This window comes from Mastomys coucha, unplaced genomic scaffold (assembly GCF_008632895.1).
Source record: "Mastomys coucha isolate ucsf_1 unplaced genomic scaffold, UCSF_Mcou_1 pScaffold14, whole genome shotgun sequence".
Classification (NCBI taxonomy): domain Eukaryota; kingdom Metazoa; phylum Chordata; class Mammalia; order Rodentia; family Muridae; genus Mastomys; species Mastomys coucha.
In genome coordinates, this window is record NW_022196896.1 from 128,608,661 (window position 1) to 128,626,214 (window position 17,554).

Genomic DNA, 17,554 nt, shown 5'->3' on the forward strand with positions numbered 1-17,554 from the left:
TTGATGGTGCTGAGGCTCTGTGCCCCTCTGATATGTAAGGCGTGTGGAGTGAAGGGAGGATTACTGTTTCTGGATGCACTTGCTGCTTTTACTAGACATTGTGCTGTTCCTTCTGCAGATAAGGACACTGAGGCCAGAAGAGGCTGAGTTCCTGCAAGCTGCACCTCTAGAACAACACAGTCATGCTTATTCCAAGCAGTGTGGCTCTTGCTTGTCTCCTGAGGCGGGAACTTAGGTTCTCCCTTAAGTCCTTGGCCCTTCACAGTGCATTTTTAAACCCAACTGGCCAGCAGATGGGCTGCATCAGGACGTAGTGTTTATGAGCAGATAAGATGCTTCTTGACCGTGCAGTATGTCCTTGCAAGTTACTTTGAGTCACTCAGTAGCTACAAAGCAGAGAGCCTGTGTCAGCCAACATGCTGTCATGCACACAACTTCAGTTCTCTAACAGTTTTTCACTGTTGGCTCTAATAGGTTTAGTTAAGAAAAAAAAGGGTATGTCAAGTTGAGATGAATGAAAAGGTTTGAGTTGTCACTTCTCCTGTGCTAAAAGGAACAGGTATTCATCATAAGGAAACTATAGTAGTCATTATATAAAAATAAGAACAATTAAAATTATAGAAGGATAAATAAAAATAAGTTTTACATATCCAAGAACAATGCTATGTAAGCCTTTCCCAAAAACCATGTGGGAATCTGCAGATTATTCAAGATTGATTTATAGATCATGTAAACAAGTTCAGTTGCTAAAAGCCTTTCATATGAATTCCTGAAGAGTGACCTGCTCTGTGTATCCGTCAGGGGGATGCTCCCCTTTAAAGCAGCCCTGGAAACTTTAATGACAATGCTGATCAAGCTTCAGTAATCCTGAATTCTGTGGCTGACACTTTGAGTGGAACAAATGCTCTAAGCCGGCCAAGCAGGCAGTGAGTGAGTGATCGGAAACCTGTGTGAACAAGAAAGGGGAGGATAACTGTGATGTCTCAGTGGGATAACTACAAAAGCCAGAGCCTGCAGCCATCTTACGTTGTCATTGTTGTGTTGTGTTTTGTTTGTTTGGTTGGTTGGTTTTTGGTTTTGAGACAGGGTTTCTCTGTGTAGCCCTGGCTGTCCTGGAACTCACTCTGTAGACCAGGCTGGCCTCCAACTCAGAGATCTGTCTGCATCTGCCTCCCAAGTGCTGGGATTAAAGGCATGTGCGACTACCACCCGGCTGTCATTGTTGTGTTTTGTAATTATTTCTCCTAAGAATTATACACACTTTTAATTCATACCTCTTAAAATAAAATCTCTAAAATGTCATGTTGTGAATGCGTTTGCAAACTTTCATCCGCTTCAAATATTTAAGCGTTATGAGACTTTTCTTTTTTTAAATTTAAGTCTGTATTTAAACTTCCTCTGTCCTCCACCCCTCCTTTCTCCCTTCTCCCCATCATTCCATACTAGCTCATTGCTAGCAAACCTTTGATTATGGCATGGTTTATTAATGCTTTAATAATCAGTGTTAGGGTAGCTACATTTTAAGGTGAACTAGTGTTGACTCTTGCTTTAGAAATGTTATGTAGTTCATTAATTTTGCTGTATTTAAGGCTGAGTAATGATCAAAATGAGGATAAAATATGTTGCTTACAAGTTAACTTTTTATGTATGTAAAGGATAAACCCCCTCCTATGGATTAATCAGTGTAAGGGAAACTATAAGGCAGGCAGGCTTTGAAAGCTGCTCAGCACTGGGCAGGCTCGCGTCCTGGGAGACAGGGTCAGAATCAAGGTGAGGTGGTGACGTGAGGCCTCTGCCTTACAGTTGTGCTCTCAAATACCACCCTGCAGCTCCTTTAAGACAGCTAAGAGGAAAAACTAGGGAAAGGCAACATTCCAGTGAGATCTGGCAGGGTTGGTTAGCACAAGAACTAATGCTCATCTGCACATGATGGCTGTCCCTGCAGCCTGGGTGGGATGGGCCAGCCATCTTCAGGAGGGTTCACTGCTCATTTGCTGTGCTGGTCACTTTATTTTAAATGGTAATTTTGTAAGACAAAGTTAATTCTGTGATTTAGGTTTCAACTTTTTCAGCTGTAATTCGGCTTTTTACAGCTCTTTATAGTTTGTTCCTGTTGTCTTACCTACTCATGTGCCACAGTGTAATGGGAACAAGTTTTCATAATAGAGAATCCTGGTATAATGGATGGCTCTTGTTGATGCCTGATTGTAAATTATTTCCTTATATTTGATAGAAACATTGGTAGCATTACTGTGGGAATAAAGAGTAGTTACTGTATATAACCTAGTGAAGATAAGCGAGTCTGTCTTAAGTCCACATCCGTGCTGATTGGTCATCAGGATGCTACAAGCTTTTCCTCTGATGCTGTAGATTCTGTAAATGTTAGAGTGAACTGACTCATAGTCCTGCCAGCCACATAAAGCATTTTTTATTACAACTTGAAAGTTTTAGTATAGTTTTATTTTTGTACAAACTCTGAATGTACAAAAATAATTGTAAAGCTTGTAATTGTGTTTAATCCAGTTAACCCAGTGAATGAAGAAGAAATTGTAACATTACATAGCACCCATTTGAAACAAAGTTTATGAACCATTAGAACTAAAAATCCTGAAACTTGACGTGTGCACTCCATTGCACGCTGGCTCATTAAAATCAGCGGTTCCATGGGCCTCTCTGGATCTTTATGAGTCAGACTCACTGTTTCAGTAGACTACACTTTGTGGGGAGGTGTTGGAATTTATGAGAGAGGACACAAGCCTTAGACAGACAGTGGTTCAAACCTTGTTTCTCCACACCCTTAGAGTATCATAACTGTCCATTACAACTGTAGGGACATACTTTCTTGACACTGCATGACATTGTGTGATGTCATTGCTCAGGAAACTCCGCTGGAGTCTTAGATTTCAAAGTTGTTAAGTAGAGCTAATCACATTCCTTCTATATGACCAAGCCAGGTGAGGACTCCAAATGAATTACAGGGTACCAACACCTGCCTCTGCCTGTTGGCTTGAAGCATGCTGGCAGCTCATTGTGAAGTACCTATGAGACATCTGGACAGACATTATGCAGTCACTAGTGAGCATTCCAGTAGTTTAGTTTTCAGGCAGACCAAGTGTCACTAGCATGACTACATATTTGCCTGGGGATGGTGAAGCTGAGCTGCTGCATCCCCTTTTGCCACACAGTTACTGTGGAAGTGAAAAGAGAGCACACCTGCAAGGTAGTCCAGCAGGGGGATGGGCCCGCCCCTCCAGCCTTCGACCCTCTCTGCTTCCCTGGAGCCTGTGCAAAGGTAAAGGAGAAAACCAGCTGCACAGGAGGTCATCCTCTGACTCCCACAGCTGTGCGTCCATGCACACACACACACACATACATTCACATACACATGCACATACAGACACACACACACACAGACACACACACACACACATATAATAAACTTATTTAAAAATTTAAAGGGGCGGAATTTTCCCCACGAACATTTGGCATCTTTCCTATCCTGGTAACCTTTAACTTTCTGAGTGTGGTCTCTTTGGTTCATCAGTCATTCACTGGGGAACAGGAAGTGGACACTGGCACTCAGCTGCAATATATTTCCTCACACCCTCTGCGGCTTCCTGCGAGTGCCCTTACATGCCGACCACTCCCGAAGGAAAGCTGGTGCTTCCTCGTGGAGCAGTGCTAACCACAGGTGGGGTGTTGTTTTGGCACTCATACTTATGCCATTTCCTTCTAGGCTTGCTGGCTGTGGAGGAGCAATCATCACTCCTCCACATTACAAATTAGTGTTCTGTCACAGGTAAAGCATCATTCACCTAGAGCTAGCTGCCTTCGAGATCTTGTGTTTCCTTTCCAGACTTTGTTACAGAACTTGGCATTATTTGAGGTTCGGGATCTCTGGTTTGTTGAGGCATCTCTGCCGCTATATGTTTGGCTGCTCTTCCAGCTCTTCCTCCTCCCTCTTTAGAGGTTCAGTGGCTGGTTCTCTTGTTAACTGTAGCACTAGGATGATCCCCACCCACTTCCTCTTTGTGGTTCAGCTCAGGAAAGTCAGTTACTGTCCTCAAGTCCTTTGTCTTCAGTTTCCCGTTGAACCACTTCAGTTCGTTTAAAAGTTTATGTAATCTTATTTTTTTTCTTTTGTAAAAATGTAAGTTTGGTTTGTTTCCTTTTCAAATAACTTGTGTTTCTAATGTTAAGATAGCCTGTATAACTTGATTTGTCTCCATAGTCTTTTTAAATGACTGCCTTTTTTTTTTTTAATCATTGCTTTTGAGCCCCTGTCAGGTGATCCCAGTGTCTGATCCCTATCAGCGTTTCTCTCAGGTCTCTACTCATTTAGGCTTGGAGAAAAAAATGACTCAAATATCCTGACCTTGGCAATTGATAGGAGACCCTGGGTCCTTTGCAACGGGTTTACAAAGCATCCACCCTGCCTAGGCTAGCCTCACATTGCGGCCTTCTGAACTAGCCTTTGGTTTTCCTGATAGTTTGCTGAGCCTTCTTAGTGGTGCCATGCTCAGCTGATGTATTCGGAGCCACTTGGCTTCGTTTATTCTTTGTCAGAGGTTTTCCTCTGTGGTCTGGTAGGATAGAAGTCATCTTGCTTTTGTGGCATTCTAAATTCTGTTTGTAAGAGAAGAAAAATGATGAGAATATTGAATTTAATCTGGGAGATTTTACTTTGTCAGCAGCTTCTTGGTGTCCTAAATATTCAAATAATTCATTGTTGAAACTAATTGTCAAGTCAGATGTGGTAACACATGCCTTTAATCCCAGCTCTTAGAAGACAGAGGAAGGTGGATCTCTGAGAGATTAAGAGCCAGTTCCAGGCCATATAAGGCTGCATAATGAAACCCCATCTAAAAAAAAAAAAAAAAAAAGGCTGGACAGTGATGATCCACAACTTTAACCCTTACACTTGGGAGGCAGAGGCAGGCGGATCTCTGAGTTGAGGCCAGCCTGATGTATAGAATGAGTTTCAGAACAGCCATGGCTACACAGAGAAACACTGTCTTGAAAAGGTAAATAAATAAATAAATAAATAAATAAATAAAAATAAATAAATTTGAGGGGAAGCCTTTAGCTGAATTTTGTGGTAGTGAAACAGTTTCTAGAATAATTTGTGATTTTGCTTTTTATTTCACATATACTCAGATTTGAGTTATCTGTTTAGAAATTGATATCTGGTATATTTCAATGGATTTTAAATTCTTAAGAGCCATTTTATTTAGAAGTCTGTTTAATTAAAGAATCTGAATGCAAGATATAAATATAGTTGGTCTTTTAGAGTCTATTGGAGTGCTTGGTACCTTCCAGTGCCTATTGAAAATGAGGGCAAATTCCAGGTATATGCCTAGGTGCCAGAAACTTCACAGGGAGGCAGTGTGCACATAGCCATGCACTACAAATACTACGGCTGAAACGTAGTGTGAGCTCAGTGAAAGAAAGCTCGCACTAAACATTAGGTGAAGAAGATTTTAAAGCGAGATGCTACTGTCTGTGAACTGAATGTTTGTTTAGCTCATTTGACTCCTGGTCAATTGATTAATTGATCAGGGTAATTGATTACTATATTTTATTATTAAAATTGCCCATCAGTTTTCTCCTATTTTTGAGTATATAGAAATAGTGTGGCTTTAGAACTTAAAATAGGAATATCTATTCAGTGAGTAGCTTGACTCTGGATTCAAAAAATGTATTTGTGGAAGGCTTGCGGTAAAGAGAGAAACCGGGGGTGACCTGCACTTTTAGAGAAATGGGACTGATAAAGGTGAGAACAGAAGGTCTGGGAAGAGGAGTCCATTAGAACTGGTGCTTCAGGAGGAACTGTGCCTGTGATAAAGGGCAGCTAGATAGCTGTTAGTACCCTGCTTTATATGTGGTGACTCTTCAGGTACGTAGAACTTCATCTTTGACCTTTTCTCTATCCCCATGTTAGGCTTCTCTGCTCAGACCTGCCATGAGCACTGCCTAGAAGTCCCATTCTGTGCCGCTACCCTCTGGTTCTCAGGAGTTCCTGTTTAAACACCCATGGGCCTCCCTTGGCAGAGTTTGTTCCATGAGTTGCTGGATTGGAGTGGTTTGAATAGGCTCATGTTTTAATGCTTGCTCCCCAGGTAGTGGAAGTGTTTGGGAAGGACTAGGAGGTGTGGCCTTATTGGAGCAGCTCTGCCACTGGGGGTGGATTTGAGGTTTCAAAAGCCCATGCCAGGCCCAGTGTCTGTTGGCTGCTGCCTATGGAAAAGGATGCAAGGCTCTCAGCTACCGCCTCTGTACCATGCTTGTCTGCTTCCTGCCGTGATGACAAAAGACTCACCCTCCGGAACTGTGAGCAAGTCCCCAGTTACATGCTTTCATGTATAAGACTTGCCTTGGTCATGGTGTCTCTTCACAGCAATGGAAGGTTACTCAGATTTGGATTAATAGCTAACTACTCAATTATTTGTATTATTATATATTTCATGTATATTATATATTTATACATAATATTTTATTTATACTCATTTTAGTTTTAATTGTCCATTTGTCCTTCTGTATATTAAGTCATTATTATTATAGAATATAGAGTTATTATATAGAATTAAGCCATTATGTAATCTATACAAACTAAATTAATTTATATTATGTATATTAAATGAATTGTCTGCATTTGGATGTCTATCTGAGTCCACTTCTGGAAAAATCCAAACAAAGACAGAGCCATGTGTCCTTGTCCTCCAAGTTAATAGAGCCGTATTCAGTTGTCTTAGCTCTTCCTCCCACTCCCCCTCACTCCCAGTGAGCTGTGCAAATAAATACTGGTTATTACCAGAGCCATTAGAAGGGATATTATAAATTCAGGTGTTCAGATGCCCACTGGAACTTTAATATTCAGCTCACATCTTTTAAGTCAGTATTACCGAAGCACATAATTTCTAGTTCCCAAGTATTTTTACAACAAATATATTCCTAGACACTTTTATTAATTCTGGACAGATTATTTCAGCATTATCAGTCAACTTGAGTTTTAGATAGTATAGTTACCTTCCGTTCAAGGATATGAAAAATTAGTAATCTCTGAAACATTAAACATACATCAATAGAAATATTAACCAAGTCATTTAGGAATACTTCTTTTAATTCTCCAGTATCTGAAAGAAATTTTTTCACCGAACAGTTGATTGTAAAAGTGTGATAATTATAAAAAGAAGACACCTGAAAAGTCACGTTTACATTTTTATTTCTTGTTTTGTTGTTAAGCTCACTCAAAATATAAGTCATTACAATAGTAATCATAATTTCCTATTAAATTGTCAACTCTGCCTCACTAATGGTTGTTCTGATTGGCTCCATGTATTGATATTAACTGTGGTCTCATTAGGTCCGTGTTTGGATGGATGGAAAGGGTCCCAGTTCTTCTGGGCATTATTATATGTGTGCATTGTTACTATTGCCTATGAATTGTATGGTTGACCTATAGTTTGGAACAGTTTGTTACTGAATGCTTGTTGTTTAACCTGTACAAGTTATCAAGTGTTAATATTAGCTCCACTGTTGGTGGCTGTAGTCATACCATTGGCAAGCCTCATCAGAAGAAGAGCTGTGTCAAAGGTGCCCAGACAGACAAGTAAAACATCAAGCATCCAAGGCTTGTCATTTACAGATTCAACTGAAAAGGGAAGGTGGGGCCCTGCCATTCATCTACCTAGAAATCCAACTTTTCTCTAACAATTACCAAATAAACTGTTATGTATTAGGAAAACATGTAGGTTCTCTTGATCTTAATTAATAATTCAATGCATGTACTTGGATGTTACTAATAATAAACAGAAATTTGAAGAATTAGAATAACAGCTTTCTCTATTTCTGGACATTACTCATAAGTCAAATATTGAGATGTGGTGTGGATGTGTATATATGAGTTATAAATATCACAGCATACTGCTACCTCATTTAATCTAACCATATGTGTGTTTATTCACACACAAAAGGATCACTTAATGTTTACTATATATTCTTCCAAAATATTCAGAACACCCTGTATTTGAAATCTGATAAAAGTGAATGCTTAATGATCGCCAGAAAGCACGTGTTGTCTTCAAATGTGTGATGCATTGTTGCGTAGTAGACACGGGGGATGAAAAGTTTGTGTGTCTCCAGTACTAGAATCTATTGATAAGTACTCATTGTAATAAGCCTTGTAAGAATTGGAACAATTCATCTTAAATTTACACAGTTGATAAGGTAGAGTGTTACTTTGTATTTTAGTGATTTATTTTTCTTAAATCCTATTATCTGCTGAGTTATAGTGTACATTAAATGCATAGTTTAGGCTCTGAAGTTTTTTTCCTAACTCATTTATAAAAATCACAAACTTTTCAGTAATTTAAATCAAATAAATAATATATCTTAATGTCTAGACTTAGGTATGCTGCCATGACAACCATGCCCTGTAGTAAGCAATGGTCGATATTCCCCTTGGAGATGTTGTACTTGGGACTTGAGAGTTACTCTCAATGTAGTTGGAGAACAAAGTGAAGCCTACCTATCATGCAGCTGAAATCCCGCTTGGCGCTGCTGCAGCAGCGGATGGGGTGATTGCTGAAGATTACACAGGGTGTGCTGTAGGCAGGGTTTCTGTATCTCCCAGCCAGAATGGATGGAAAACCTGTTCTTGGCTCAGACCGATTTGATTCTCAGGGCTGCTTCTTGACCTTCCAGTTCTTTAATAAAATGAAAGGCCATTTTAAACTGCACTTTACACTAGATGCAATGTTCATGGGGCTGAGTAAGACTTTAGACCTGTAAGTCATTCATTCCCTAGAGGGATTCTATATGTTGACATGAATTGACTTCCTGTAAATGCCACTCATTTATCATATGCTGCAGGTGGGCACGCAGGATAGGAAAAGTAGTGGGGCGTTCATTCAGTCCACGCATGCAGGGGCGTTCATTCAGTCCACGCATGTAGGGGCGTTCATTCAGTCCACACATGCAGGGGCGTTCATTCGGTCCACGCATGCAGGGGCGTTCATTCGGTCCACGCATGCAGGGGCGTTCATTCAGTCCACGCATGCAGGGGCGCTCATTCAGTCCACGCATGCAGGGGCGTTCATTTGGTCCACACATGCAGGGAGCTGTCTGAAGCTCTAGCCCGGCGAGCTGAGACAGTGTGTGTGGTCTCAGCAGAGTGCTGCCCTGCTGCACCACCTAACTGAGCCCTGCAGCGCAGTGAAGGACTGCGGCCTATGTGTTCACTACTAGGGAAGAGACAAAGGCTGGGCTGCTTAGCTCTATTATAGTTCCTTGGGCTCTGGACAAGCATTACCCTCTCAGGCCTCAGCTTTCCCATCTACAGAATGGAGAAATAGTGTCCTTCCAGGCACAGTATAGTAGGAGCATCTTCTGAGAGTCAGCAGGCAAGTGTGTGTGGAAACATATCCAGGTGATATTAATGGAAGCTTTGATTTGGACAAGTGAAAGAGATTGCCTTTGTCTCTACTGTAGGCTAATCTTACATCTAACAATTCTTAAAGTTCCTTTGATGATTTGTGGATAGTATGTACCGTCCATGGTATATTTCAGAGCTGACCTTCTCTGGTTCTTTAAAAATTCTCACAAAGAATAAACGAAAAGTATATTTAAAAAATAAAAGTCTCCAATTTAAATCCAAATAATCTTGTGTTTCAAAATAGCATATTTTTGGTATTGAGTTAGAATTAATAAATGGAGGAAGTGGATATTGATTTCTTTTGTGATAATGACACATTAATACTCATGAACTTACCAAGAGGATGAGACCCTAATATTAAAAACAAATTAAATGTCTTAGCCAGTTGTCTTGAGGCTTTAATATCAGACAAGCTTAATCATTACAGTTTGAACACAGTTCTGTGGCTTTTGTTTTGTTTTGTTTTGTTTTAATTTTATGTTCTAATGTATGAGTTCTCTGCTGCATATATATCTGCAGGCCAGAAGAGAGTATCAGATCCCCTTATGGATGGTTGTGAGTTGCCTATATACGTGGTGGGATCCAAACCTGGGTCCTCTGCAAGAACAAGTGCACCTCGCTGCTGAGCCGCGTCTTAAGTCCTGCTCTATCCCAGGCCTTACTGCATTCATTATTAGCACATGTGGCGTGTGAGAGAAAGCCTCAGTGTCTGGAGGCACTCAGAAGCGGGTTCCCTCCGCAGTGTCTGGAGGCACTCAGAAGCAGCTTCCCTCCGCTCCCTCTCTTGTTGCTGGATTGAAGAAACTTACAGGAGTTCCCTGTCCCTTTACAGAAACAGCCAAGGAAGAAAGCAGAAATTCAGGGTGAAATCACTTTATTTGGGAGCACGTGCTAAAGAGTAAACTTGACTTTGACTCCAGAGTCTGTTTAGAAAGAGATTGATAGAGAGGTCAGTGGTAGTAAAGAAAGAGTGGGGATCCCGGCTCCTCCATGCTCCTTAACCTCTTTTCCCAAATTCTACGTTTGAGTTTCAGGATGTGTTCTCAGAGCAGTGGGAGAAACTCGCATGTCTTCTCTAACTGTGTTCCTGGCCTGTCCGCTCACTCGCCAACAGCAGTAAGAATGTGCTACCCCCTATTCCAAGGAGATGTTAGGTCATTCCTCTGCCAGGTGCCCTGCTCGCCATCCAGCTAAACAGACCAAGAGTTTGCTTCTCAGTCCACATTTCAACAAAAACTACAACTACAAAATTCTGACAAAAACAGGTAGTTACTTAACTCCAGCAGGACACTCTGCCCCTCCTGAAGCCTGAGTCTCTTTTCTCCTTCTTAAGTCTGGGTAGGTTTAAAGGAAGGAAAGGCCTGAGGTGGGTTGATGTCAGAGTACCATGGATGCTTGTGTCAAGCTAACCCATGTGTTTGTTGCCTTACAAAACCAAACAGAAAGCTGGAGGATAAGTTTATTGGAGTTTAAAATAAGAACATCCCAGGACAGGCAAGCTATGGATCTTAGGAATTTTATGAAGAAGGAAGATGAAGAGAAAGAAAATATAGGCGTGCTGTTTAAGTGTGGAGGTCAATTGCATGGCAGACACAGAGCCAAGGGGAGGAGAGGGGAACTCTAAAGAAAGAGGAAGGAGGAAGACCAGAGCATCAGCAAGCGCGCGCTTAGGGCTTGGCCAGCATCTAGAAGAACAGACAAAGAAAGGCAAAGTTACACCTTTCACAGTTAGGGCTCAGTCAGGCTGATCCAGCTGGGCCTGCATGGCTGTCAGCTGGTAGGGGGTCCACTCAGGTGAGAATTCTAAGGGAAGAGAGTACAGCATCCCAGCAAAGGGAAACTGATCCCCTTTCCCTTCCATAGGAGCTCTAGTGACTAGGCGACGCAGCCACCAACTGGAACAGAGTGTCTACCCGGGCCCGGCAGTGTGTGCATCTTGATGGGCACTGTTGCGTTCCCCAGCTCTCAAGGGGCAGGTCTAAAACCACTTAGGATTCAGACCAGGAATCTGAACCCTAATCACTTCTGCATCTCTGACCTCTGCCAGAGATGAGGCTATTGAAAGCTCAAATATATTTCTTGCTTTTAGCCAAGAAAGAAAGTTATAACTTTTTAAAATAATAACACTACTTAAATCTACTTTAAACTGACTTTGAAAATGCTATTAACTACAGTTATCTTGCCATAAAATCAGTCAGGAAAAAACAGACCTGGTTTCTAACAGATATTTTCTATGTGAGTCAGATTCTGCCTTAATTGAGAGTCTTGACAGAGCAGCCAGCTATCAGGTCAGGTCTTTCCGGGAGGAACTTTCGTAGCTTTAGACCCTCCAAAGATGCCTACTGCTTTCTGTTGAGCTAGTATTGCTTCGCGTAGCACTGGGCCTACTCCATTCCTGTCTTTCCTTCCTTTATTCTCTATCTAGGCCTTTCTTCTTCTTCAAGTCTAAAAAATAAATATCTTAGTCGTTAACGTGAGCTCTCTTTTGTTTTCTAATATGCTTATGAAATATTATAAACTTCCCTTTAAATGTTGCCTTTGCTGTATCACACAACTTCTAGTAAACTTTTATATTGTTTAATTTTTTACCCAATTTTTCCTGACCTTAAAACTTGCATAATAGGGAGTGACCAGATGGCTCAGTGGGTAAGACTGACTGCTCTTCAGAAGGTCCTGAGTTCAAATCCCAGCAACCACATGGTGGCTCACAACCACCCAAAATAAGATCTGGTGCCCTTTTCTGGCACATCTTGAGACAGCTGCAGTGTACTTATCTATAATAATAAGTAAATCTTTGGGCTGGAGCAAGCAGGGACTGAACAAGTGGAGTTGACCAGAGCAGAGATCTTAAAATTCAATTCCCAAAAACCACATGAAGACTCACAACCATCTGTATAGCTACAGAGTACTCATATACATAAAATTTATAAATAAATCTTTTTTTAAAAAACCTGCATAATAAACAGAATATGGAATTTTGCATCTGCCTCCTCCTCCCACCCCTTTCCGTTTTCCTCATCCTGACTTTCTTTCCACTCCTACCCACTCCTTGCTTGCTTGCTTTCCTTCTTCTTTTAAAGTGGCTCTATCTACCATTCTAGCATCACTGTTTTATGTGGGTTTGTACTACATGTCTGTGTACACTCGTGGACTCCTTTTGTGGTAGTCGCTTCCTGAACTCACACAGGGAGGCGCCATTTTACAAAAGCGTATTTGCATTACAGGCCCTGGACATCCAAGTGGTGTTGTACTTGCTATTTGTTGCTTTGTCAGACCACAGGAAATGCTGAAAAAAAAAAAATAACAGAATGGGCAGTGTCAAGAAGCTGAGGACATTGTGTGTGTGTGTGTGTGTGTGTGTGTGTGTGTGTGTGTGCGTGCGCCATAAAAATATACTCTTAGAAGTGTGCTTCATGGAAAAGAATGTTAGTAAAGTGAAACCTTGTGATATACTGTAACACAACTTTAAAAAAAAACTGCACGTAGTCTCACCTGTGGCAGGTGAAAAGCATACCTGTGTGTTACCTATCGGTCAGTATAGCATCGTTTTGAGCTGCAATTTCTGAAAGAATTTTGGCACACTAATGATTTTAATATCTGACAGTTTAGCAACTCTCTCCAGTCTATTCTGTATCATGTTGAAGTTACAGCTTATTAGTTTGCTGTTGAATGCACTTGTTTCCTCAAAGGAATTTATAGGAACTGTATTTTTGTATGGACTAACAGTGAATCTTTTTCTTTTTGCTATAGGATAAGAAATGGGTTCTCAATCATGAAGATGTTTCATTGGGAGAGTTACTGGGCAAGGTATGTGATCAGCTGAGCTAATTAAGAAATTTTTACATTAATCATGAGACTTTAAGAATATTACTTTTTAAATGACTAGGCATGAAAGTCTCAATAAATTTAAATAATACTTATTATTTATTATTATTTAGCATAACTTTAGTATTTTAAAATACTAGGACATAATTTGTCATTAATATTCTACTACCCTTTTTGAATATTTATTGTATACTGAGATTGCAAAGAAGTAAGGGAGCTATAAGAGGAGGGAGTCAGCGAGAGGATGAGGATGTTGCTCGTACAGGAGGAGGGAGTCAGCAAGAGGATGAGGATGCTGCTCATGTGTGGCCTGACTGGATATTGTACTGCCTTAAATGTTGTTATGAAGGGATGTTGAGCAGGCAAGGGGTTTCAGTAGAGCAGAGTAGTTAGACTTTGGGAAAATGGCCCTCAGCATTGTGGTTGAAAGCTTAGGAGAGAAGTGCAGTTGAGTGAGTGAAAACTGATGCAGGGTTGTGGCAAGGAGGCACCATTGGGAGTTGAACCAGTTGTATTTCTTAAAGGATGTTGTGGGCATTAAGAAAAAGACAGAAGTCAGCTCTGTGTGTAGGAGGTTTCTGGGAACAAAAGTAAAGGTGTGTGATACATCAAATTTATCTGGTAGATTTTTGCATGATGATGAAACCCAGTTGAATATCAAGTGCTGAGGTCCAACAAGACTGTTCCACAATATAGATAGGTAGTTGGGGTGGGCCTTAATAAAGAAGAGGGTTCGAACTGAGCCCTGGTCATTCCAGCACCAAGAGGCTAGGGGAAGGAAAGGCCATCCTCAAAGGAAGTTGAAAAAGTAACTAATTAGGAAGGGAGAAAAACAGGAACTGTTACTAAGCCCTAGAAGCTAAGAGCCGAAGCTAGAGCGGGGAGGGAGGGAGGGTGCTGCCTGGGGCCAGGTGCTGGCAGGGAGTCAGCACTGGGTTTGCAGAGACCAGTGCTAATAAGGCTCAACAATTTTTATAGCCCAATCAGGATGGTTTGAGATTATAACATGGGTAGTCTGCGGCAAAAGGAAGCAGTGACGGGTGGCTGGATCAGAACAGTTATTCTGTGTTGAAAAAAAGAATGGTTTGTTAGCCTGTAGCTGGAATGGTCTAAAATGGTCTAATTAAAGGCTTCAGGACTTGACAGTGTTAGAACTGCTACAGCCAAGTAAGGAGAGCATGAGATGCTTCATAATGGAAGAGAAACATTAATGCAAACACAGTATCTCCATGGTAACTCAGGATGGAAAGTGGTAGGCAAATGTGTGACAGAGAGTCACAGTAATTCCATGCTTTGGGGCTTATTTTGTTTTGTTTTTGTTTCAGAGAAGTAGGAAGCAACAACATCAGCAAGGAATGATGGGAATGTTGCAAAGAGAGTAGAGAGCAAACCAGTTATCCAAAAGTCGGAAATGATCTAGAAATGCAAATGATCTAGAAAAAATAAATGACCAAGCTACAGTAAGGTCCTGAACATTTTTTGTTCAGTTAATGAGTTTAGTTAATTCAGTCAGCAGTGTGAAGGTCTTTAGCCATGTTTAAATAGAGCTGATAGAGTAAAAGTGACACTTGAGTTCAAAGTGAGAGTGAACAAGGGAAGTATTTCCAGTAGGTGACAGCCATGATGAGGGATAGTGGAAACAGCCCAACGACCAAGTCTCAAAGCTCGGAATTATAAGAATGGATGGAATTTCAGTTCAAAACCAGTAGTAAGAACCTGAGAAAGTACTCAAGGATGAGCGCTTTGAGATGGAGCTCGTCATATTGAGCTGTTCTGCTGTGTGGATTTCCTCTTTTCCTAAATGCATTGAGTAGAATATATGTCAAAGTAGATGCTAGCTATAGAGGGAAATTCTCAGTGTCTGTATGTGTGATGAATATTGAGTAAGAACTATTAGTTCACCTCTGGTAGAGCAGATGCTTGAGTAAGCCCCGTCCACCCTGGTGACCCGCAGACGTGGGCGGGCTAGTTCTGCAGCAGGCGTGGTTGGTTGGGTCAGTGCTGACATTTCCCTCTCAGAATCTTTGCTTTTTCTTTAATCACAGTGACCCTCAATACAATTTAGGGCTTAAAGCATAAAACAGAGTCGGTGGAAGGGGGCCTATGCACGCAAGGCAGGGCTGATGTAGCCTTCTCCTTTTGTTGAAGCCAGGCATTAGAATATCTGAAGCTTCTCTAGCAAAGATTAATGTGGAGGTAGCATGGAGGAGAGATGCCCATATTTATTACAACCTCAAATTTGGAATAAAAAGCACAGTACTTCGGTTAACTCAAAATGCTTCATTTTATGCTCTCCTGAAATTTTAGCCAAGATTTATGTGCTGTCAGACATGCCAAACAATGATTACATTTTCATTTTCAGGGGAATTTTGGTGAAGTGTTTAAGGGCACACTGAAGGATAAAACTCCTGTTGCTATAAAAACATGCAAGGAAGACCTTCCTCAGGAATTAAAAATAAAGTTTCTACAGGAAGCCAAGTGAGTGCTTTAGAATTATATAAAATGTGTGTTCATAATTCATTATATGTATCATTCTGCTAATTAAATCCACTGAGGTAAGTTTCAAGACATCTCCTAAGCTGTGATTGCTGCAGCAGAGGTCAGCACTTCCAAGCCTTCTGGGTAGGCACTTTTATGTTGTGGGAAGTTTCTTGTTTGAGCTAGTCTGGAGACCAGGTAAGCAGGCATGATAGCAATGGGGCACCAACAGCAGAACTATTCTCTACACTCTTAAAAATTTTGGGGCATTGTTTATTTCATTGAACATATATGTTTATATGCAGTGCTATCATTATATTTCTAATAAACCATTATTAAATAATATACCTTGTATATACCTTTTGCTGTGTTTACATAGCTTGTACTCTTCTTGACTATAACTTTGAACCCTTTCTGAGAATCTCAGATTTCTTTTCCTGTTTTATGTCTGGCATTGTTCATAAGTGCTGCATGCCCTTCCTCTCCTGACGTGACTTCTTTACAATATATTCTCAACTAAAATTGAATGTCCATCTTAACTATCCCTGTACTGCAGATAATTAAAACGTGTCTGCTGTCTATAAAATCAGGTATATTGATTACATATTTGAAAAGTGAAAATAGAATTGCACAGCGTGTGCTAGACAGAAGTATGGGTGTGGGTGGATGAAGTCTTGGCAGGGCAGTGAGGACAAGGACAAGCGGCAGTGGGTCTGAGCACACATCTCCAGGGAGGAGCTAATGTACCCCTATGTACCCATAGACTCACATTAAGTTTTAAGAACTTGAGTCCTGTCGGAGGAAGGAGTTGTGGTCTTCTCATGTACAGTCCTGGAGATGGGTTGCTGAGGTGTGTGTGAGTGAGTCCCAGCCCTGCTGCTGCGAGACAGCTCCACAGAGACTTAGGGGCAAAGGCTGTGTTTAACATTATTCTCACTTTTAAACTTAGGATTATCTTACTGTAAGCCGAATCATTTAATTTCCTTTTAACCAAAATCATGAAGCTCGATCAAGAAATCTAAGTTCTGTCCATTCAACCTTTTGAGTATTTCTTTATAGACATCAGTTATATTATATAGCTAGCAGTTCTATGCAGTGTCTTTATTACTGTCTTCCAGCCTTACAAAGGATATTTTATTTTAATGCCAATATCCTTGAAACTTGAATTTTAATTTCTATTAGAAATTTTACTAAGTCCTTGATGGTATTTTCTTTGTTTCTAGATTTTTCCTAGTTTATTTTCATTTACAAAGCACAATATATTTTCCATCTAAAATGTTGTCTTTGAGTTGAGTTCTTTATTTGTATATGCAAAAAAAACACCAGTTTTTCTTCTAGTTTTTTTTTTTCATTTTCATAGGAATGCAGCAATTTTCCCATGGGAGTGAGTTTATAATATCAGGGTAAAGGGGGCCAAAGGGACTTGCTCTATTTTAACACCCATGCTTGAAGTTCTGCTGACAATTTTTATAACCCCTACTAAAATACTGTGTTTATCCAAACTGACTCCACGATTCAGCCCCAGCCTATGATGAAACTGTATTTGATTCTTTTATTAGCCCTTTAAAAAAAATTGTGTCTGCCATATGAAACTGCTCATGTAGGGTAAAGCCGTATCCGAAACATTTACCAGTGTGGGGTGATGGGGGCTGACTGACACTAGATGTTCTGAAGTGAATCCCACGTGTTCTTCCCACAGCACCTGATAATGAAGCATTCGCAGTGGGTACCTATTTTAAATAGTCATCTAAGGATAGCCAGCTCATTTGCTCTTGTCATGTGCCGCCCATTCTTTATCAATGCTTGTTGATATGCATC

General features: G+C 40.7%; 1 protein-coding gene across 7 annotated transcripts in view; it reads left to right on the top strand.

Moving 5' to 3' along the window:
* The window catches only part of Fer (FER tyrosine kinase), a 324,911-nt gene that overhangs the window by 197,918 nt on the left and 109,439 nt on the right, over window positions 1–17,554 (top strand). For 6 of the 7 annotated variants that reach the window (XM_031368583.1, XM_031368582.1, XM_031368586.1 and 3 more), the window contains 2 exons: window positions 13,184–13,240; window positions 15,621–15,736. In XM_031368583.1, the coding sequence (XP_031224443.1) occupies window positions 13,184–13,240; window positions 15,621–15,736 (173 nt within the window). Of the gene's footprint in view, window positions 1–13,183; window positions 13,241–15,620; window positions 15,737–17,554 lie in introns of those variants that run through there. The other variant, XR_004118033.1, reaches the window with a different exon arrangement.